Raw genomic sequence first — 23,366 nt, 5'->3', positions numbered from 1 at the left:
AAATGAAGGAGAATCATGAGAAAGGGAGGAGGTGCTTATTTCTAAATAGGCATGTCTAGGATTCTGCTGCTAGTGAACTTATTTATTTTTTGTTGTGAATTTTTATGGGGAGAGATCTGTTTCATATACTATTAATCTGAGCAGGAAGTTAGATTTTATATTAAGATCAATGCAGGTCAGGATACACATCACAAAAAAATACTCATCTTTGAAAGATGAATGCACCAATGGGTTGCACAAAATGGATGTCTAGGTTTTTTCCCCCTTCACGGGCCTTCTTATCCTAACTCCAATTCTCCCTTTCCCCAGTGCTGTAGCCCTCGTCCAGTTTCACAACCCATCTCACAGCTACATTAAAGTATTTTTCTTTTTAAAAAAAGGCAAAGAGGCCCAATCACAGATCTCCCAGGTCACATCAACTTCAGATTGTTCTAATTCCATAGTGGCAGGCTCACCACTGGTGAGCTTTTTGTGACTTTTCCACATTCCATCAGTCACATTGTTTCCTATTTTCACTTATCATTTGAAGGAACCTACCCAAATCTATTTCAAAACAATGGCGTACATGTTAATTTACTGAGTGAAAACTCCATTCAACAAAATGAGTACTGCTTTGATAAAGTGGGAGATTAAAGAATGGCAAAATATGTAATGCTGAGAAAAGAACAGAATTATTATTGTTTTCTCACTGTGCAAGAGTTATTCAGAAGTTGGCAGGCTGATTTTTTTTTAAAGGCATATATGCAAGAAGCAGAAATTCCTTCCAAAAAGCCAGTAACATGTTCTGTCATTTCAATTTCCACCAACATCTGCATAATTTCCCCCTACTCCCAAATTATGCAAAAATGTTATTCAATATCAAGAGTGGAACGCAAAAATGAGTGTTCTTTTGTTTGGTCTGAATATATGCTTTCGCCTGGAGGCAGTAAATGGATCCACATTATACAAAGATCATTACAATTGCCATGGAGTCCTTGCAGTGATGAAGACTTTTGGAAAGATGCTTTGCATGCTATATTAGGGCATCTTATTTTATTTGTAAGGAGTGCCTTCAGTGATCTACTTTCAGCCAAAGAAAAAATTCCCATGGACAGAGGATCCTGATGAAACCATGCAGTAAGGGAGCAGCTGGGGGAGTATATATTCTGCAGAAATCAACATGCTGATATCTGTACCATAAAAAGGCACTGCTCATAACCGGGGCTTAAACACATCGTCCATGTAATTGATTGAATTTAATTAAGCACAGTGGCACAGAATAACTAACAAGCAAAAGAGAATCCAATGGGCAGAGTAACGTGTTGATGAGAAGAAGCAGGTTGGTTATTCGCCTGGTGAATAATGCCTTGGGGAAGGGCTGTGCATTGGTAGAGCATCGCCCTTGCATGCGGAAGGTCCCAGGTTCAATACTTGGTATCTCTTAGGAGAGACCACTGCCTGATACCCTGTTGCCAGTCACTGTGGATGATACTGAGCCAATGGTCTGGCTTGGCTTCCAATTCTCCTTAGTCCTATTCCTGAACTCTAGGCACTATTCGGGGAGTGACAGTGAATCAATGGGAAACTTTAACTGGGTGGCGCTGTGGGTTAAACCACAGAGCCTAGGACTTGCCGATCAGAAGGTTGGCGGTTCAAATCCCCGTGACGGGGTGAGCTCCCGTTGCTCGGTCCCTGCTCCTGCCAACCTAGCAGTTCGAAAGCACATCAAAGTGCAAGTAGATAAATAGGTACCGCTCCGGCAGGAAGGTAAACGGCGTTTCCGTGCGCTGCTCTGGTTCACCAGAAGTGGCTTAAGTCATGCTGGCCACATGACCCGGAAGCTCCCTTGGCCAATAAAGTGAGATGAGCACTGCAACCCCAGAGTTGGCCACGACTGGACCTAATGGTCAGGGGTCCCTTTACTTTTAACTATAGTAAGGTTTAACCGAGGGAAACGAAATATAATAAAACATTCCAGCATCCAGTTACTCTGTTTCTGCGATGCCTTTCTCTATCCCTCTCCTCTCCTTCCTTCCTTCCTTCCTTCCTTCCTTCCTTCCTTCTGACTTCCCTTCTTTCTTAAGTTGCAGGGATACACATATCTGGAAGCAAGTCACTCTGAACTGAGTGGGGCTCATTTCTGAATAAGCATATGTGGGACCGTGGGACCATAGAAAATATCTGCCCCTGCACGTAGCCAGGATTTATGTTGGGGGTGGGGAGACAGGGCACCCACCGGTCATCATCCTCTGTCTGGCTCTGTCTAGCAGATACGGAATGAAATGTCTCAAGAGCAGTAGCTTAAAATTACTTTATTTTGAACCCAAGTGCTCAGAAAAAAATCTGTCAGATTCTTTCTATAATTTCTACTTTTAGTTAAGTGTTTTCATTCATTCATTCATTTATTTGATTTAGGAGGGCAGCTGCCCCCCCCCATCCCCTAGCTACGCCCATATATCTGCCTCTCTTAATCAAAAGTAGTTCAGAAGCATTTATTTGATGACAGGAAGGTCCCAGCAGAGTCGCAGAGCAGCTCCCTCCGTGCTTGGCCTGCCCACACAGCTACCTCTTGCCACAGGTCTTTCCAATGCTTTAAAAGGAACAATAGGGCTGGGTGGGGCTGGGTGCAATTGTCTCTTAGAAGGATCCCTAGAACTGATGCCTACCTCTGAATAAAATATGTTTGCAGCTGCAGTCAGTTAGTATCATAAACATACAGAGTGACTGGGGAAACCCAGACAGATAGGCGGGGTATAAATTATTATTATTATTATTATTATTATTATTATTATTATTATTATTATTTTATTTCATGAATCAACAGAGGCATTCTGAATTTAACAAGTACTGTCATAACTCCTTCACTGAAAGTTACTGAAGACAACCCCATGTGATCCTTTGAAACAATCCCTTTTATGCTGAAAATGAAAAGCCAAGATTGTGTATTTTAAAACGTTAACAAAAAGTCATTTGAGGACTGAGAATGGTATCTCAAACAACTTGTTTATTGGACTGAATTGGCCCTTTCAAGCAACACTGTAGGTTGATCTATAACAATGAAAATCAAAACCCAGCACCAAAGAATATCTTTGATAAGAATTGCCTGCCCCTAAAACCACAATGACAGCTGAACTGAAACTCCAAATGAATGGGGTCAACGTCTTACTACTGGAAATTCAGAAAAAGATCTGAAACATACTTTTGGAATTGATTTCATAACAGCCACATGAACTGATTAAGACAAAGAAATGAAGACAAATAAATGAAAATAACGCATTTCTAAATTCATATGAACTAAGTCATCCAGTCATTTTAACCATGCCCTGGACAGAATGCCACATAATAAAAAGGTTTGACAGTCCCTACTGGTTCCAAGAAAACTATAGACTATTTTTCTTGTAAATATTCTTTTTCATAGATGGTAAAATCCTGGTACCAACTGGACAGTTTTCATGACTATTTCAGATGTGAATTTCATGACTTCTATATACAAATACATATTTAGGTTCATATTTTAAAGTGAATATTTTATCCATATGGTAGTTATACTGTATATGGTTTTATTGTTGATATTGTTATTGCTAATAGCTTCAGGATGATTTATAGGATGATAATAAAAATAAAAATGATAATAAAGTCATTGTTTTTAATGGGAGTCAGTGTTCCCAGAGAGTGTTCACAAAACTGCAGAGGAGGCAGCTGCTACCTTCCCAATATTGCAGGATGAAAATCTTTGAAAACATGGCTCAAAACAATGGCTTGTGGTGCCGGCAGCAATATCTTGGGGAGACTGTTAAGTTTTCTCCTCATGACTGACAATTCAAGTCACATGCAGAAATGTAGATATTGTATTCAAGTCCTATAAGTGGGAAAGTAGGCATCTGCCTCAACTGAGCCAACATTTTGTTTTCTTACTATTATTCTTTCTCTTTCTTTTTTGTGGTTCAAAAACAGAGATTGCCAGCACAGAGTTTTGATTTACAAGTAGTAGCAAGTTAATAGCTAGGCTGCCGAAATGAAAGGAGGAAGCTAAGAGCAAATGAAAGGAGAGCAAATTTCAGAGACAATGCAGAAGTCCCCCCGCACACGGACGCACAGCCGCACACCCCAAACTGGTGTTGGGAGGGAGTTTCAGCTATAAACACTAGAATTATGCACCTAAAGGATGCTGGAATAAGATGTATAATTAAAATTGCCATTACCATTCCTTGGTGAGGCAGCTGGCTTTTCACTTCTCGGCATCCTGGCTGTATTTCACAGGGCTCTTGGAGCTGCTGCCTTCCTAGGCAATTACCAGGATAAGTAGTTTGAGATAAAGTATCCAGCACATCAACATACTTATGTCTGTCGGCGAAAGGGTGCTGGTGGCGTTTCATTCTCTGAAACATAAGAAGGTACTAATTTCCTGAGTCATTCATTTTTCATGAATGTTTGGTTTGCCATTTAGGGGTAGTGTAGAAGAGTCAATTGGTTTGGAGGGTATGTCTTGCCCTGTCCCCCCGACCTTTCTAGCAGGGTGGGAATAAAACTTCTTACAGAACCACAAATCTCACTGGAAGTTGGCACACAAGGCTGAACCATATTATATTGCTGAAGTGTTTATTTCTACAAGAGAGGTCTAGCCATTGACCCGACAGAACACAGAGACACATTAAAGTGAAAGCTAGGAGTACAATTCACCCAAGGGTTTAGAGCCATTTTGAGAATGGCTGTTCCAGTGCAATGTCACAAACCCAGGACAGGGAAGGGCATAGATGGGTGGTAGAGCATCTGCTTAGAGAGAGAAGGTTCTGGGTTCAATCTCCAGCAAGTCAGGAAACTTCAGCAGGTACAGATTTTCTCAGCCTTGCATAGCAATCTATGCGGGCCAAATTTCCCTCTTCTATATAAATGTTAAAGCTACAGGATCCCTGTCCTCCTTCCCTTCTGTTTTTTTTTTTTTTTTAATAATATTTATTAACATTTTAAAGACTGCAAAAGAAAGACAAAGAATTAAACAATACAATACAATACAAAAACAAAAACACCACACAACACCAACCCCCAAACATTAAATTAACAAAACCAAACCAACACAATTTAAAACACATCTAATAAGTTCAATATCTTAACTTTCATTTACTTGTTTCAACGACCTCCTCACACCTCCCTTTTTGTATTCCACTTTAATTAACTGTTTCAGCAATTCCTTTCCAACTTCCTCTGTTTTCTGTCCTGTAATTTATCTTAACATATTCTAACCTTATTTTCCCCTTTAATATATAATTGTCTTAACATATTTTAACTTTATTTTCCCTTTAATACTCTAATAATCTATTTGTACTTAATTCCTGATAACATCTCTACTAAAGCCATATAGCTCCTTTCCAACATTTTTCTAACACTCATTAATTTTACAATATTTTTATAAATAGTCTTAAAACTTTTTCCAATCTTATTCCACCAACTATTCTCCCTGGTCCCGGATTCTGCCAGTCATATCCGCCAATTCCCTATAGTCCATCAACCTGGTGATCTTCTGTCCGATGCTCTTAACTGTCTTCCAAGTCCCTTCTGCGAGTCTTCTTCATATTTATACATGAACTTTACTTTGTCTTCCACTGATCTTATTTTCATTTTCCTTCCTTTGAGGCTAAAGAGTAGATCTCGGGGAAACTCCCACCTAAAGACGACTCCATTCCTTCTCGACAGAGCAACCAAATCTCCGTAGTTAAATCTAAGATCCGAAAGGTATTTCAGGACGTCTTTCAAAATTTCCACTCTTGACTGTTGTTCTTCTAAGTTCCTCTGGTATTTCCAACAGTCTCTTATTTTGTTCTTCTCTTTTTTCCCTCCTCTTCCAAATCCGAGAGCCCTCACAGTTTTAATCTCTTCTTGACCCAAGTCCCGGTCCCAAAAGTCATCAAATTCCTGTGTAAGGAAATCTATCAAACTTTCCTTCTGCAGTTCAGGTAGGGCTCTGATCCTCGAAATCTGATTTTCTTTAAATTCAATCATAGCAGGCATCAACTTTTGGTCATCAAATTGCATCTGTAAGGCTGGGACTCTCTCTCTCTCCAATTGTATAACTTTAGGTTCAACGGCAATAACTTTCTCCCTAGCCTTCTCCGCAGTTTGCCATGTCAAAGTAGATTCCTGTGTCAGTTTCTGAATAGTTTCTATATTGGTGTTCACTTTTTGTCCCAAATTGTCAATTTTGTTAGTTACCACATCCACCTTTTTGTGAAGCTGTTCCAGTGAGTCAATTATCTTACATAATACAACCACTAAGGCCTCTTCTGTCACCATTCTTGACCGATTCAAGGTCCCCAGAATCTCACAGGTTTTTATCTTGCAGCTGGAAATTCCCCCAGCTCAACTCTTGTGAAAGTTTCAAAAGCTTCCTCTAGAGGGAAACAGTTCCTCTAGAGAGAAACAGTTTCTATTTGGATTAGTCCTTTTAAACTCAATTCAAACAATAAAGTTAGTTTCAATTTTCTGTTACTTTTACTCCTTTTTAAATGCAGACGGAGACCATGGAAACAATGTATTCCTCTTATTTAACTAACTGTCAGTGAACATTCTAATCACGGTCAGTCCTGTTGGCAGCCCGTTTCCAGGATCGGAGCGGTGGTATATTAACTCTGTTTGCTCTCTCCTGCAGGTATACTCAGTCCAAAACTTTCCCCCCTCTTCTCCTGCCACCAAGGGGGGTTTAGTATTTTTTACTGATGGAAATTTAGTCCTTTACAATAGGCTTTCTGAGGCTTCAGCTTGCATCCTCATTGCTTCAATCTATTTACAAAAGGGGAAGGTGGACTTCCTGTTTTAGACCTCCCCATTTTGGCACCAAATTAAGACGTCTAAAAATCCAATTCTCCGCTCTACTCACGGGTAGTTGCTTTAAGATCAAATTGTCCACAGGAAAAAGTCAGCGCTCTCCGGCAACAGCTATGCGGCTTCGCTCCGTGGAAGAAGCAGTCAATTCGAAGCACCACACCGCTCACCCCACGTCGCTCCGGATCCCCAAAACCGGGTTTCCCCGCGAGTAGGGGAGGCGCAAAAGGTGCCAGCCGAATCCCACGTTCACAGGCTTCACCCGCCTGTGATTTCTAGTGGGTCTCTGCCTTTGCCGTGGCGGCCAGACCCGGATTCCTATGAAGCAAATTCCTCCCGATCAGAGGAATTCCGCCATTACCGGAGGCGCTAACCCGGAAGTCCTTCCCTTGTGGTTCCCCTTGCTTTCACGGGAGGTTGCACGGGAGACTCACACCGAGATGAATGTGCAGGGACTGCCCCATTCATTCCTACAATGTTTGACCATTGCAACTTGATATAGTACCACTCTGGTGTCTTCTGAAAACCAATCAGAAAAGGGGGCAGGGTCCATACCCCCACCCATACACATGATGCAGTCTAAGTCTGTGTGGGTGTCTATGAAAGTAAACAAAGAGTATCAGTTTTTGAGCAAGACATACAGAAAGAGTCTGACAGCTGGCTTTGGGGATCTGCAAGATCTGGAAAGGGACCTTTCCACCACCCATCCAGGAGTGGGTGTGGGGCAATGAATTTTGGCTGTCCACTGGTGTTTTTAAGCTGTCTGCCTCCTCTTATGTGCAACCAGTATATTTGTAAATAAACTCAATTACAAAACAGAACACCATAAACCTCAGTGACTTACTTAGAAGATATAATATTCATCAAGGTGCCGTGTCCCCTTTTCACCCAAAGTCCTACCCTCTCTTAGGACTGCAGTACGCCTTGTGGGCTACTGGTGCCCCATGAAGCACACATTGGGAACCCCTGCGATACAGAATCTTAAAGGAAAGAGGGACTTCAAGAGGGGAGGGAATTTTGGTGAAAAGCGAAGTGGGGCACCCCTCACCTTCCATTTGTCAAATACCATGTCCTACCAGAGGCTGCTTTTTTCCTCTTTGCCCCTCTATTTTCCTCTTTGCCCCGCCCCGCCCCTCAATTTTTTTACTTATTTCCACTTCTAGGCCCCAGCTGCCATGCCAGGTCTACTGGCATTGGGCAACATGCCCCCTGGTTTGCCCCTGCCTCCTACCCCAACATTGTGTTGCAGCATTACAAAGCCTCCAGTGAGGGCTGTATGATGGCAACCTTACATTTTAAAATAGGAAAATGTCTTCTCTCATTCCAAATAATCTGAGCTCATGGAATTTCATAGTCGTTGGAGAAGTGGGAACAGCATAACAAACAGTTATGCTTTATTTCCTATCAAATATTGGACTTCATGCACCAACAACCCCACATCTTTTCCTAATAATAAAATCATTTTTAAATAACAGTGATCCCTAAACCCTCTTCCTTTCTGCTATGATGAATGTAAACAACAACAACAAAACCTTTCTTTTGGAGGTTGAGGGGAGGAAAACACTTTTCCTTTTTTGATCAATCCAGTCCTAAAACACAATAATTTCATCTCATCTTACATCCTTTCTGTTATGTACTGAGCTGAATCTTAGAACAATAGGATCCAGAATGCAGTAGTCTGATTGGTCTGCAGGAGCCACCCAATTCAGCTCCAGGTGGAAGTGAATCAGCGACCTGATTGGCCTGCAGAAGCAGCCAGTCAGGCTTCTGGAGGAGGTAAATTCACAACCTGATTGGCCTACAGGAGCAGCCCGGAATTAGCCAATCATGCGGGGCCCATTGTGTAAATAATGTATATATAGCTAGACGTTTTGTGGAAAGTTTCATTCATTGCTACTATGAGCATGAAATTCACACTTGACTCCAAGTATATGGCACTTTCAAATTCTTTCGAGAAGATTTCATCCCCTTTGGTCAAAAACTCTTATTGGTTCAGATTTGGTAACAGCAGCGTTGAATGAGCTGTTAGCTGTTTCTTAAGATGTGCTCACACACACATATGAGGTAACTGCTGGTTGACCAACCAAACCCAAAGAGTACTCATAAATGGCTCCTCAGTGTCCTGGGGAAAAGTGACAAGTGGGATGCTGCAGGATTCTGTCCTGGCCCCCCTTTTGTTTAAGGTCTTTATAAACAACTAGGATTAAATCAAATTTGCAGATGACACCAAACTGGGAGGGGTAGCTAATGCAGCAGAAGACAGTATTAGGATTCAACATGACCTTAACAGATTGGAGAACTGGGTGCAGGCTAACAAAATGAATTTCAAGAGGGACAAATGTAAGATTCTGCACTTAGGCAGGAAGAACCGGATGCACGAATATAGGATGGGGGACACTTGACTTATTGGAAGTACATGTGAAAAGGATCTAGGGGTTTTGGTGGACCACAATCTTAACATGAGTCAACAGTGTGATGCAGCAGCAAAAAAAGCTAATGCTATTGTAGCCTCCATCAAGAGAAGTCTAGTGTCCAGATCAAGGTAGGTAGGACTCAAACCAGTAGCTTCAGATTACTAGAAAGGAGATTCCTACTAAACATCAGGAAAACTTTTCTGACAGTAGGAGCTGTTCAACAGTAGGTGTTGTGGGCTCTCCTTCCTTGGAGGTTTTTAAGCAGAGGTTGGATAGGCATTTGCCAGGGATGATTTAGTGGAGATTCCTGCATTGCAGAGGGTTGGACTAGATGACCCTTGGGAATCCCTTCCAACTCTACAATTCTATGATTCAATTTAATAATGTCAAGTTTCTGTACCTGTGTACACTAACGGTTGAGTTGTAAACTTGTAGAGTTATTCAGGTGTGGAGTCTGTGTACCTAAGTACATAGCAGTTGAGCTGTGCATATTGTACATATTGTACCTGTGTTTGGTGTAACAGGAACAAGTCTTGAGACTCAACTGAGAATCAAGGTTCTACATTAGATGGACAAATATGGTCTTTATTTGTTTCTTTCAGAAGTGCGCAAAAAAACACCAAAAACAGCAAAGGTACAAATATGAATCCCAGCTTCTTTTTAAATTCATACCAGCAGCATACAATTGTGGAAGCAGAATGGCTTTTCACTTAAACTGGCAACCCAAGCAGAATATATTTGTTATGCCATGGCAGCAAGAAATGAAACCCTCAATCTTGGAGCTGCCAGCTAACCAGGAAAAAAAATCCCAGCCTCATCTGCTCTTGTGCCCTTCAGAACACCTTGAACTGCAGAAGCAGGTTCTCACGACATGAAGATTGACATTTATCACCTGCTAATTTCTGCTCAATAACCAATTTATTAATCTCAAAGAAGCTAGATCCAATCAGCAGGGGGAGGGAGTTTTGTTCCCCAATGTGAGGCCAAATTAGGGAGGAAGCAATGGGAGCATAATCTTGAAGAGGAGCTGCAGGAGAATGAGAGGAGAGGAGTTCTGGTACAGTCATGGATGGGGCCTGGGAGAATGAAGGCCAGATTGGGCCTATCAACAGGAGATCCCCATGCCTGGCTGCCAGCTTAGTGAAATGTCACAAATAGGCTGGGAGCGTTCAGAGATTCCGTTGCACACATATGTACACTGAGCGCATGGTAGGGGGCAAGGCCCCCTGGCCACACCATTCCCAATGCCAATGTGCTCACCAGCCACATACACCCCCCAGTGGAGCATAGGAATGAAAGTAGCTGCCTTAGGCCAAGTCACTGGCCTATCAGCTCAGTAATGTATGCACTGGCTGGCAGCAGCTCTCTAGGGTTCCAGACAAGAGCCTTTTCTCAAGCCAACTTGGAGGCGCCAGGGATTGAACCCAGGACCTTCTGCCTGCAAAGCAGATGCTCTGCCACTGAGGTGTAGCTGAGAAAGGACACAATGTGCACCTGGGTCACAGAAGGTCCTTCTTCATTCTGCATGCACAGTCACCAGGACAGCAGGACAAGCAGACATGTCAGCTTCAGAAATGAGGCCAGCAGGCTGCTCCCATCGCTCCCTCGTGCATCCGGGGGTGAGGGGGGGGGCAGAGGAGCTCTCCTACAGGCATACACACAAATCTCATTTGGGGATCAGACCAGCACAAGAACTTGTCCTGCTCTGAATGCATCACTTGATCTCTTGTCACTTGATCACTCAGCACTTTGTGAGACACAGCCAAATGTATCAGCTGACTCATTTGGGCTTGAGGTAGTATGAAAGTTGTCTCTGAGACATTTGATCTCTGGTGGCTTTTTCACACATGCAGATCCATTGCTTGATGCTGCAGCTGCCAAAGGATGCCAAAGGATGGAACCAGCTCTAAGCCTGTATCTCCCTGCATTTCCCTCACTACACGATACACATCAGCTCATTCATCAGCCCCTGGAATTAGGGAGGGCGTGGCAAGCTGCTAGTCAACCACGTTTCTGAGTAAAGGTATGTTGTTCTACCGCATACAGCACACCATGAATGCTTACTTGGTCCATTTGTTCCTTCGTAGGATTTCTATTCTACTATTCTTTCAGTCCCCACAGTGGCTTACAAATACAGTACAGGACAATAAAATGCTAGTAATAAAGCAGATAAAAATGATGAGAGCAGCAAAAACAGTCAGCAACAGCTAAAAGCAGCACAAATAAACACATAAAGCAGTATAGATAGACAGCAGCAAGAAGCAAATCAATATTGTGATTAAGGACTGATGTAGAAATTGGGGTTTGGCTTTTGCTGTCCAACTCCCCATGGGACTCTGAGTCCCCTAAATCCATGACCAGTCAGAGAAGAATGGATGGAGGCAGGATCCAGTGGAAAGCAAGGCAAATACAGTGGTACCTCCGGTTGCGGACAGGATCTGTTCCGGAGCTCCAGTCGGATCCTGAGATTTCTGCAACTGGAGGGACTGTTTCTGTGCATCTGCATGTGGCAAAACCCAGAAAAATACTTCCGGGTTTGCTGCGTTCTCATCCTGAAGGATACACAACCGGAGCTATGCATATCCAGAGGTACCACTGTATTTATTTTTCTGTTGCAACAGAGTTCCCTGCCCTCTTTCCAAGAAGGGAGAGACCCTGAACAAAAGTGTGCAGGAACTTTTAAAGACTTTTGACATTGGCCAACCCCCTTAGCCAAAGACCACCCCCAAATCATCATACATGCATCATAGGAGGCGGTCTACTGCAGAAATCATGTCCGCCAGAATACTGGTCACTGATTGCATTATCTGGACAGCCTGGCCATTCTTTGGTGATGGATAATACTTCAGTTCCTGAATCCAGGTCACAGCCTCACTCTATTCAAGCACAGATACACCCTTAAGACAGCATTTGTAAGCAAAAGGACAACGGGGAGGCTTTCCCCATTTGCCTCCCTTTGCTGCAGAGGAATATTTGAGGTCACTGGGAGAGTCAAAACAGCTTCAGGATTGCTCTCCTGTACTATTTCAGACACATTGTTTATATATTTAGATATGTGTGCATTTATGAATATTTATTATATATTTGAGACCTTAAAATTCTTATAACAGACCTCAGGTGAACATGACAGACTAAAAGAAAGCTGGGATAATGTCAGATGAATAATCCTGGTGTAGCCAGAGTGATGTTGCAGAAAAGCTTCTCCACACAATCTCTGGAGACTGGGGTGCCCAGGGACCAGAGGCGGAGCTTCATGCTCCAGCACCGGGGGGGGGGGGCGGAGAGCAGGCGGGGCAGGGCTGGCGTGCATCCCAGGGGCATGATGCGCCTCCTGCAGGGGCGCAGTGCCCAGCGCGGGCGGGCGGGGGGCAGCCGTGATGGCACCCCACCAGGATTGCGCTGCCGGCGGCGGTGCACTCCCCCGGCACTCCTCTTCCTCTGCCAGGGACAGGGACAGGACTCAGTGAAGACTTTAGAGTAACCCCCTAATTTGCTGTTTACAAATGGAAGATGGAAAGTGACCCTAAGCAAATATAAGATGTGTTTATTTTTCCTTTAGGCCACTCATTTTGCTGGTTGCAAAAGGAGTGACGTGAGGAAAGGACCTTTGATAGCTGCTAAGCTGACAGTGAAAAAAAGATTAATATCATTAATAAAATGAATAATACAATGATTGATATCATTAATTAAACACTCTTCTGGAAAAAGAAAAAGAAACAACAGGTGGTCCCTCTGGGCCTCAGAACTGCTAAATGAATGTAATTTTTTTCAGTTACAGGTGGTTGGGATATCCCCAAGTTGTCAATGTTCCTATGGATGTGTACCAGAAATTTCCAAGAATCGCTGTACAGCCAAATGAGGCGTGTGTGCCGGCCAATTGCAAGGCTCTTATTTCGTAAGAGGAATGTGCTTCACCTCCTGTGATCTCTGCTGATGGCACTGAATGGCGGAAGGGTGTAACGGGATGCATGTTTCACTGCTTCCAGCAGGTGGTGATAAATAGCATTCATTGCTCACAGTTCAGGATTAAAACAAACAAACAAAATGTTTTATAGTGTAATGCAATTTACTGCAACCTGATGTTTGCTGTGAATGCAACAAAACACTGACTTGGGGAAATACCAAGCATGGCAGTGGCTAAGAAATACCCTCAGTTCTTTTTAAATTCATTACTCATTTTAAGCAGAGCTGTAGGTGGGATGGGGGTGTCTAGCCAGGGTTTCTGTCCCAAATGAAGACCCCAAAGGAGCGCCATTGAGGCTCCCAGCATGTCTGGGCTTCAGCCGGGGAGAAAGATGAAAAAGTGAATGGCAACTGGTTTTGGTTTTTGTTTAAAATATTATTATTATTATTATTATTATTATTATTATTATTATTATTATTATTTCTAAGAGAACCATAAAACAAATATAAAACAGATCAAAAACATGAGAAACAAAAGCAGTTATCGGAGCAACAGTAAAAATACAAAAAGCAGTAGATATAAATTCAGCCCAGGATTTCCTCACCAAGCTGAAGAAGGCTCATTTACAACGCAATGCAGGGAGAGTTGGAAAATCTGGAGAGGCTGTGTGGCTCTCCCAGTGAAGCAGAAGACTGGATCCCCTGTGGGCAGAACCGTCTTTACCCGGGGTGCAAGGGGTGCTGAATTCTGGGGGGCACCTTAGACTTTGTGCGCTCATTTACCAAAGACGCACTGCGCCAGCAGCGGCCTTGTCATTCACAACAGCAGCACTTGTCAGACTCAGCGACGGCGCTTGTCATTCTCAATGGCGCCGTGCACACAAAATTACCTTTTACATCAAAATATTATGTTACGTATTGTATTGAGCTGCGCTGCTATGCAGCGGCGGGGTCAGAGGCATCTTTGACACGACTGATGTTTCTCCTAAGTAGGTGCCTAAACAATATTTATAATTTTAAGTGTGGTGGTGTTGTATACTTCAGTATAAGTGTATTGTAAATAAATATTTACAATACTTTTAAGAAACAACTTGCTTTTACTGGAAGGGATGCTCATTTTCCCTTTGGTCATACAGTCATAATACTTCTTAGGATTCCTTTGTAGTTGTATTCAATGATAGATTCCCTGCTTTTTATGCCCTTTACAAATAAATGTGATGAGGGGTGTGTGTGTGTGCATGCGCACACACGTGTAAACACACATCCAGGTGGTGGGGTGCCAATCTGGGTCTTTGACTTGGGTGACAGAAAGCCTAGTTTTGCCCCTGATTTTAGGGCTGAATATATTTTAAATGTCTTGCCTCTGGCATTGCTCTTCTGTTCTTGGAAGGGTTCCTGATTCAGCAGAGATCTCTGCTAAGGAGGGGTGGGGGGAGAGGAGGTGATTTTTGCCAATTCCACACCCTCCCCCATGCTGCCACTGGCCCGTCTAACCAAGATGGTGGGTGGTTTAGCCGTGATGACAGCCAGGAGTAGCAGCAGAGGCCGGAACTAAGGTTGGCACCAGAGAGCCTCAGTTTTGGCTTCTCTCCATTTCTCCATCTTAAATTCAGTTCTCCATATTTATACCTCAATTTACTCCCCAGAAAAGAAAAGTCCTTATGAAAGCTGATAGGCATTTCCATGCAAATTTCTCCTAACAAATGCACTTTGGTATGTAGTGTCCTCTTATATACACATTTTTGCAAAGCAATTCCACCTAATACATTTTTGGTATGTTTTCTCTGTCATATGTATGTTATGCATGCTTTACCATAGCCTATGTAATTTTGTCCATGTTATCTGGCTGGAGAATTGTACTGCAAACTTCAGAGTATGAATTTTGAAGGATGACTATAGTTCCTTTTGTGTGGTGTTTGGAAATATGTGAATTAAATGACTCTGATTCCTCCCCTTCCCTGGTTGGCAGTGGCCTTTCTGTGGTGTTGGGGTTTTGGTTGGACACCAACCCCAACCCTGGCTCTGGAAGCAAAGTTAATGCTCACTACCCTTAATCTTCTGTGAATTTGGAACTGTGACCATTCACTTCCTCATGCAGTCTGTTTGCTCCAAAAAAACCCCCCACTTTTTTTAAGGAAAGAATATGCACCCCTTGCCTACACCATGTTGAAAACAGAAAGATGGCTGTTTCCCTGGGCTACCCCCAACAGCAAGTTAGGATAAGGTACTATTGCCATCACAAAGGGGTTTGTAGGAAGAAGCTCATTCCTCTTCTTCCACTTCCATGTTTTACTGGTCTGCTTCTATATGTTTAAAAGTACCCTGACATGCAAAAATTAAGCCAGTAAAGGTTTTCATGTTTTGATTTTTTTTAAAAAAAAATAATGCTATAATAATAATCGGGGCTTCTAATTTCTATGGAATTTCTCTCGGCATCACTGAATATTTCCATAGTATTTGTCTCCTATGCTTTGCTGATTCATCCTCCTCTTCTCTCCCGTGCTTCGCTGCTAATGCTTCAGGCACTGATGAGGTAAACCAGGAAGGTTAGCTGGCAATGCTCTGAAACAGAGCTGTGGTGCTAACTGCTTCTGTGGCAATGGAATGAAACTCCAGTTTGTAGCACGGATGCCTTCCGGGTACAGCTGAGGGTTTAGTTTCAAACTCAGGCGCCCATCTGATTCCTTGTGAGGAGAACATGCATTCAAGGTCACATCTCCTTGAGGGTGTTTTCTTTCTCCTGCTCATTTGGTTATATTCTGAAATGGTTAAATAAGCACCGTGGAGATTTATTACCACTAAGCTGTGAAACTTGAGAAGTGCAGGTTCCCAGAATTGCAGTGCACATAATCTCTGGCTATGTGGACTCAGGTAAACCCTCGTGAACTTTAACCACCTCCAAACAGCCCCCAACTAATCAAATCTCTTCATTATTATGTCAAGGAAAACCCAGAACTTTCCCTTCATCTTAGTCACATTAAACCAGCCCCGGTTTAAATTGCTGGAGTTTAGTTCTCTGCAGAAGATCCAGTTTCAGACAGTTCTTCTCAGATGTGCTTGCAACACCTTATCTGAAAAGCAAAACAAACAAAATGTACGGTTGTGAAGCTGTGGTGTAAAGTCTAGCATTGCAGTATTGTTGAAAGGTCTCTCCAACATCTGTTTTATAGTTATTAAAAACAAAACATTGGGCTGTCTCCATCCAGGCTATGAGGTAGTTAAGGTGGAGATTCTGATCAGCGTTCTTAATGCAAGATGCTATTCTGTTGCTCTCTGGATGGATTTCAATAAGTAAGAAGGTCTAATGTCTCATGTTTCTCCCCTCTGAGGTGTCAGAGAATGGATGATACTGAAAGGTGTCTGGAGACACAACAGTCAATCATAACATTAAGTTGAGCCAAGTGGGAGGAAAGACACTCTCCTATCAAGGCCTATCAAACCATGTCAAAAATAAATAAAAATAGGCATGTAAGATCAGAAGATAAACAGGAGCACAGTGATTAGTGAATGTTTCTGCACTTATAAAGGATGCTGAGAGAGTGGCTATATAGAACACTCGTTTGCTTTTTCATCACATTTAAGGTGTGGAATGGAGCTATTTGGGTGTGGGGTGAGGTTGGGACTAATCCAGTGGCAAGGTGGTGGCCCCCTTGATAAGGGCACAGGGCTTGAGCTGCGTTCAATTTTTGAACTCGGTATGTTGTTAGGCACACACAGCACACCAACCTATTTCCAAATGTTCTAGTGGAGATATCACAGCTGCCCTCTTTCCTAGGGAACGTGGTGGCGTGAGTGTGAACATGGCATCTATACTTGGCAAAGCAGCAGGTTTGTCCTGAACATGACCACACCTTCCATTCTGAGGAAAATCTTGCATTGCACCTTATTTTGCATTCCCCCCTCCCTCCCACCGCTGCCGCCACACACACATACCAACAACCACTTTGAAAGTGAGCATGGCGAGTGACTGAGTGGGTGGAGGTCAAGCTGGTATTTAAACTTGAATGTAAAATTGTGTTCTGAATGTGTGTACAAAATTTCATTCTGATATTTCTGTGTCCAGGGCCATTATCGCCTTGCAAACTGACAAATTCAGAAAAATAATACTAAGTGGACCAATACTCATGGCCAAAGTCCAGATAAAAACTATGAAAACTGCATCAAAAATAACCCTCCATCAGAAATTACATTATAAACTGCCCCCTAAGAAGAATGCATGGGAGGAAGTTGCAGTCCCTGGTTCAAATCCTGGGCAGACCAATTTCATCTAAAATGTTACAGGTGGAATTGGTTTTTTTGATTGTGGGTTTGGGGTGCTTGTTCGCTGGCCTGTGGGCAGTGCAGTGTCATGACGCCCAGCTATACTTGGGGCCTCAGCTGCCTGTGTTACCTGTAACAGCTATCTGTAATAGGGAGAAGTATGAAAACAACAGAGCCATCTGTACACTTAGCCCTCTGTAAATATTGATATTCACAATTAGGATAGAAAAGGTAAGCTCTGCAAGACAGTTGTGCTAGATCATCTCAGACCTCTTGAAAACAGCTCAGCTATTCTGCAGTTTAAATGCTATATACTCAACAAAACCTGTGTTGCAGGAAACAGTTGTCAGTCAGTCCACCTTCAGATTTAGTGTATGGCAACATGAAATGTCTTAACATTATTGTATTTAACATAGCTTTAGGAATGTGAATCGGAACCTGACCTCATTTTTACTGGCTTTGCTTTCAACATCAGTTTGGAGGGTGGGAATATTTTGCCATGAGAAGGAGCCTAATTTTAATTTGTTTGGATTTTCAGTGGCTGGCAGGTATTTTCTTTAGTCAGATGGTTTACTAATGTGAGAGTCACCTCACTTGAGGCAACTGTGGTAGTTTCTACAGGCGACTTCTGCAACATCAGTGGTGCAGTTTAAAAATGGCAGAGGATGCCTGTCCTTCATTCTTAAAGAAAAATTACTGACCATTGGCTCCTTCATTAAAAGCAGACATTTATTGTTACAAATCCAGTGATGTCAGATATTGAAGCATAGAAAGGGCATCAGCTGAAACAACAATATGCTTTTCTTTTATAAGTGGTGAGGGGGCGTTTGGTCTTTTATGAGTGGTGAGTGGGATTTTGGCATTTTACAAGCAAAAAAGAAATGATTAACCCCATCTGTTGCAAATTGTGCTAGATGAATGTGCTCACCAATAATTGCTGTTTTTCTAAAGAAACACATCTACAAAGCCCAGACAGCAGGGATTTGCAGCAGCAGCCCATTGTTGCCTCTTGAGATATTTGTTTACTAATATTAATAAATAATAATAATTGTTCATTATAAAGGGTTCTATTTGAAATGAATGATGACAGAAAGTTAAGCAGCTGCTTACGAGTTGCTCCAAAACAATAAGCAGTGGCGTAGCGTGGGTTGTCAGCACCCGGGGCAAGGCAAGTAATTTGCGCCCCCTAACCCGTGGATTTGCGCCCCCTAACCCGTGGATTTGCCCTAACCCCAGATGTTGCGCCCGGTGCGGCCGGCCCCCCCTGCACCCCCCACGCTACGCCACTGACAATAAGCATTACTGCTAGGCAAAGGGAAGTGAACCCCAAGCAGCTGATTGGGGTGTCCTAAAAGAAAATTGTTATTTAGCATATTACTGCTGAAGAAGGTGAAAGGCATTTGCAGGATTTCCAGCCTCAGACACCTAAATTACTTGACTGGTTGTGGGTATTATGAACTTTGTTTTTTTTGGGGGGGGGGAGTGCCATTTGTTGCTGTGCCTCAAATTTGTTGCTGTGCCTCAGACAGCAAAATGTATTGGTTTTGCCCTACGTACATGCATCAGAAAAGCTACTATACTAAAGAGATGGGTTCATTTTACTAGCCTATCTGGGGCTCCTGCTTTCTGTAGGTTGGCATTGTGGCATGAAAAATGGTCTTGCATGCTTTCAATGTGGCCAGGCTAAATGTTTGCATGGTGTCTGCAGAGAAGGCTGGGGGAAAGAGAAGAGTGTGATAAATAGGCGCTCCCCTTGTGGGTCTGTGACACCCAGGTCTTTGGCACCATTTGTGGGACAGATGAGTGTCTGGTTCATACAAGCCTGGGGTGGGGGGAGGAATACCGGAGGAGCTGTATTCATGCAACATGAAACCCATCTGAGAAACAACCCCTATGTGCCTAAGTCAGAGCCGTAATGTTTACACACACTGGCTCACAAAGTTTTCCCCAATCATTTCTTGTCTGTGATAAATATAGCTTGGAGCAGATGAGCACATGATTCACAGCATGACAGTGTACTCTGGAGTAGCTTTCTTTTTCTAAAACTGCCATGAATCAAAGGGGATTGCCTAATGAAAGTAGTAATTAGAGAGCAGCAGTTCAGCGTCAGACAGATAGGAGTGAAGGAAGCAACTTTGATGATTAACAGTCCCATCTCTGGGCAAACCTGGCCAGAGGGAACAAAACATCCCTTCTCTTCTTGGGATTTCTGGAGCTATCGTGCTCTGTGTAACTGACCTTTAAAAGGCAAGCCGGCCAACCTCAGTGGACCTGGATAGCCAGACGTTATGTGAGTTCAGGATGAGTTTAGCAGCCCAGAAAGAAAATGTAATGAAGATGATGTATAGATGGTATTTGACACCTGTAAAGTTAGCTAAAATGTATAGGATGAGAGATAAAACATGCTGGAAATGTAAAGAAGCAGATGGAGACTTTTACCATATGTGGTGGACGTGTGACCAAGTAAAAACATTTTGGGAACTGATCTATAATGAATTTTAAAAGATGTTTAGATATATATTTCCCAAAAAACCTGAAGCATTCTTGCGAGGTTTGATGGGAGAGGAAATTGCGAAGATAGACCAAAGATTATTTATTTATGTACGCCACAGTAGCAGGGAGAACTTTAATGGCCCAAAAGTGGAAGTTAAAGGAAGTACCTATGACTGCGGAGTGACAGGCGAAGATGATGGACTTTGCAGAATTGGCCAGACTGACCTGCAGGATTCGAGTCCAGGACAATCAAAATTTTCAAGGGGACTGGAGTAAATATATTGTATATTTGAATAATGATTGCAAAAAATTGAAGATACTAGCAGGACTGAAATAAATCCTTCAATGTGGACAATAGGTTAAAGAGCTAAAGTGTGAGATAGGACTTGAAAGTGGAAAACCTGCTGAAGGGAGGGAGGGAAGCCACAGGCTTGGCAGAGCTGAAAGTAAATGTGTATGTTACTGTATTGTTGAAAATACTGTTTTAAGGAGAAAAATAATAAAATAATATTATTTAAAAAAGAGTTTAGCAGCCCAGAGTGGTTGGGACAGCCCAGTCAGATGGGCAGGGTACAAATAAAATGCTGCTGGTGGTGGTGGTGATGATGCCGACTAATGCAGGAAAAGGCACAAAACCAGGCCAAGCGTTAGCCCTCACCCCGCTTCTCCAAGCAGTGGGAAGTCCTGGGGGTGCAGCGCTTAGCCAGGTTGGGTTTCATTTGGAAGGACATCACTGGGAGCTTATTAGCATTTTGTAATAGTTGTGTTTATTTACAAACATACAGGCTGGGCAGAGGTGGAGCTGATATTTCACGCTGCAACCGAAAGCCAAAGTGTAATGTCCTCACATCAGAACTCCCAGGAGACAGCCAACACTCCTGAGGGGCCTGAAGATGGTCATCTCTACCTCTTCTCAGCAGCCTTCTCCAGCCATCCCATTCCTCATGCAATTAACATTGTATACAAGTAGAAGAGGGAAGATGATTACGGTATGTCTCCATCGCCCTTTGCAGGTTGGAGGGCAACTGTTGATAGCAAGAAGCCTGAGCCACTTCTGGAGGACCCAAGGTGGAGCAGGCTCCCTACTTCAGACAGTCACCCTCCAACTTGTGGAGAACAACGGGATAGTGGCAGAGTGTGTGATTAGATCACACTTGTCTTCATCCTGCACACAGTGTCAATTGGGTGGAGAAAGGAACACTTGAAGATGGCTTCTCTCACTTACAAACACCATGATCATGTCATCTATTAGTTGGGGTGGAGAAGAGCTCTCTCCCTTTCAGGTATTTCCTAGCCATTCAGAAAGCCTTCTATTGAGAACATCTGCCATGCTGCCTAACACGTAGCAATGTGCTAGGACTACAAGGCAACTAAGGTAGCCTACAACTTTCTCCGGCGTCCACCCCCCTCAAATTTAACAACAGTTTATGGTTTGTCTGAAGGAGACAAACCACAGGCCGGGGTTCAGGCAAGACACAAAGCCCAGCAAAAGATCTTGGACTGCTTTCATGTGGGTTCCATTGTCCCAGTCCAGACAATGTCTCCTCATTCCCCTGCCACTTGCCTTGCCTGGCTGGACTGGTCCCAGCACCAGGAACTCTCCATATGATAAATCAAGAAATGGCTCTGAGAAATGTTTGAAAGTACCCTAGATTGTACACAAGTACAAGCAGGAAAAGAAGACATAACTTTTCAGAAACCTTGTGACTATGGAATGTGAGATAGAGATGAAGACTGTCATATATTTTTATCATTTGAACTCAAAATTAAGGGAATGCCTAGTGACAGCATCAAACGTAAAGATGCTTTTGAAAGCTGGTTTTGGATTGGGTTTTAGATCTGTGACATGTTCACAAAGATGAGTGATATCTGATTAGTTCATTCCTTTCCATGATGAATTCAGGCACTGGAGAAAAACACACACAACTTCCTGGAGCAACTTTATTAAACCAAGTGTTGTTGATCTTCTTTCTGATTCATCTGAGCCCAGGTATCGTCTGAAACTGAGACACACCTTTTATAATTCTGCAGTCAATCATCCTAGTATATTTGAAGGAAGAACTTCCTTTTTTCTGCTGTGGAAATTGCTGACAATGCTGAAGCTTCTATAATACTTACTATATTGTAGTTAAAAACAAATTTTGTTTTCTTGCAAAACAAATTCAGCAAAAAAAATGAGAAGATTACACAAACCTGTTCAATGGCTTCCACTCTAGGTCATATTCAAGTCAACTTCTAAAAAGTACATGACTGAAGCCCATCTGAAAATTCAGGTTGCAGAATTATAGTTCACTAGTGCAAAGTGCCCAGAGTTCCTTGGTAATTCTAAGAAACAGAAACAAAAAATCAGTGCAGTTTTGAAAAGTTCACAACCTTGATTTAAAATGGCATCCAACTGTAGCCAAATGCAGAAATAAAACCTCATTGATTTCAAGAGCCATTGTGCAAACTTTTGTTAAGGAAGGTGATGGTGAAATGCAGTGGAAAGTATGGGATAATGCTTGCTTTGATGCAACATCACTTAACCTTCCTACAAACAAATCAGGACTAATGCTCAATAAGCATCTGGAAGCATCCTAGCAAGTCATATTTCACTGAAGAGAAAAGGAGCTAAAATGACTTTCAACACAGAGGGTAGTATCCTCCAAGGCCAGGAATTACCATGATCTTGAAAGTAGCAAGTGGGCTTTTTCCAGGCTTTTCCAGGTCTTCAAATCATTGCTTTTTAGAGTTGAAAGGGATATTGGAGGTCATGTAATCCATCCCCTGCTCAATACAGTACAGGACTCTTGCAACTCAAGCTCTGCTGAAATGCCTTCAGTGAGGGAGAGCCCACAACAACCTTCGAATGGATTGTTGAACGGCTGAGTATCTTGTGTCACTGAATTTGACTTCCTTGCAATATGCACCCATTGGTTCAAGTCTAGTCCTCTGAAGTAACCTCAAACAAGTCTGCTCCATCTCTGTGTGGAAGCCCTCCAGCTATCTGAAGGCATCAAGTATTTCCCTACTCTTTTCTAGGCTAAGCATACCCAGTTCTTTCAAATGTTTCTCCTAAGACTTGGTTTCCAGATCAATTACCCTCCTCCTCTGACTTTGAGGAACAAGACAGGCCAAGCACTTCATCATCACCAGGGGTGCCAGCTTGAACAAAATATGGGAGGGGTGGTAAGTCCTTCCCCACATAATCTATCTACATGACATAGCACACACTCACCATTTGAATGAGAATTCCCCTCAACTTTGTGGGGACGGGCCTATGATGATCATCACCACCATCTTAGAAGCTTTCAGCCAAAGTTTTAGCTGAAAAAATTCTTTCTTTCTTTCTTTCTTTCTTTCTTTCTTTTGTACAATGGAGTATCAGACATTCCCAAATAATAAAGCATTGGAGAATCGCTTTCCCTCAACCCCAAAATACTGTGTATTGTTATAATACGGGACTTGGCATTTGTTGTTGCTGTTGTTCTTGATTAGTATTCAGACACACACAGCAAGATG

General features: G+C 42.7%; 1 protein-coding gene across 1 annotated transcript in view; it reads right to left on the bottom strand.

Moving 5' to 3' along the window:
- The window catches only part of TMC1 (transmembrane channel like 1), a 70,954-nt gene extending 66,048 nt beyond the window's left edge, over positions 1-4,906 (bottom strand). Inside the window, exon 1 of the mRNA XM_081880952.1 lies at positions 4,182-4,906. Coding sequence (XP_081737078.1) covers positions 4,182-4,221 — 40 coding nt within the window. The 5' untranslated portion in view covers positions 4,222-4,906. The remainder of the gene's footprint in view (positions 1-4,181) is intronic.
- Positions 4,907-23,366: the final 18,460 nt, after the last annotated feature.

This window comes from Podarcis erhardii, assembly GCF_964252035.2.
Source record: "Podarcis erhardii genome assembly, chromosome: 11".
In the NCBI taxonomy this organism is placed as follows: Eukaryota; Metazoa; Chordata; class Lepidosauria; order Squamata; family Lacertidae; genus Podarcis; species Podarcis erhardii.
This window is presented reverse-complemented; position numbering and strand designations above follow the sequence as displayed.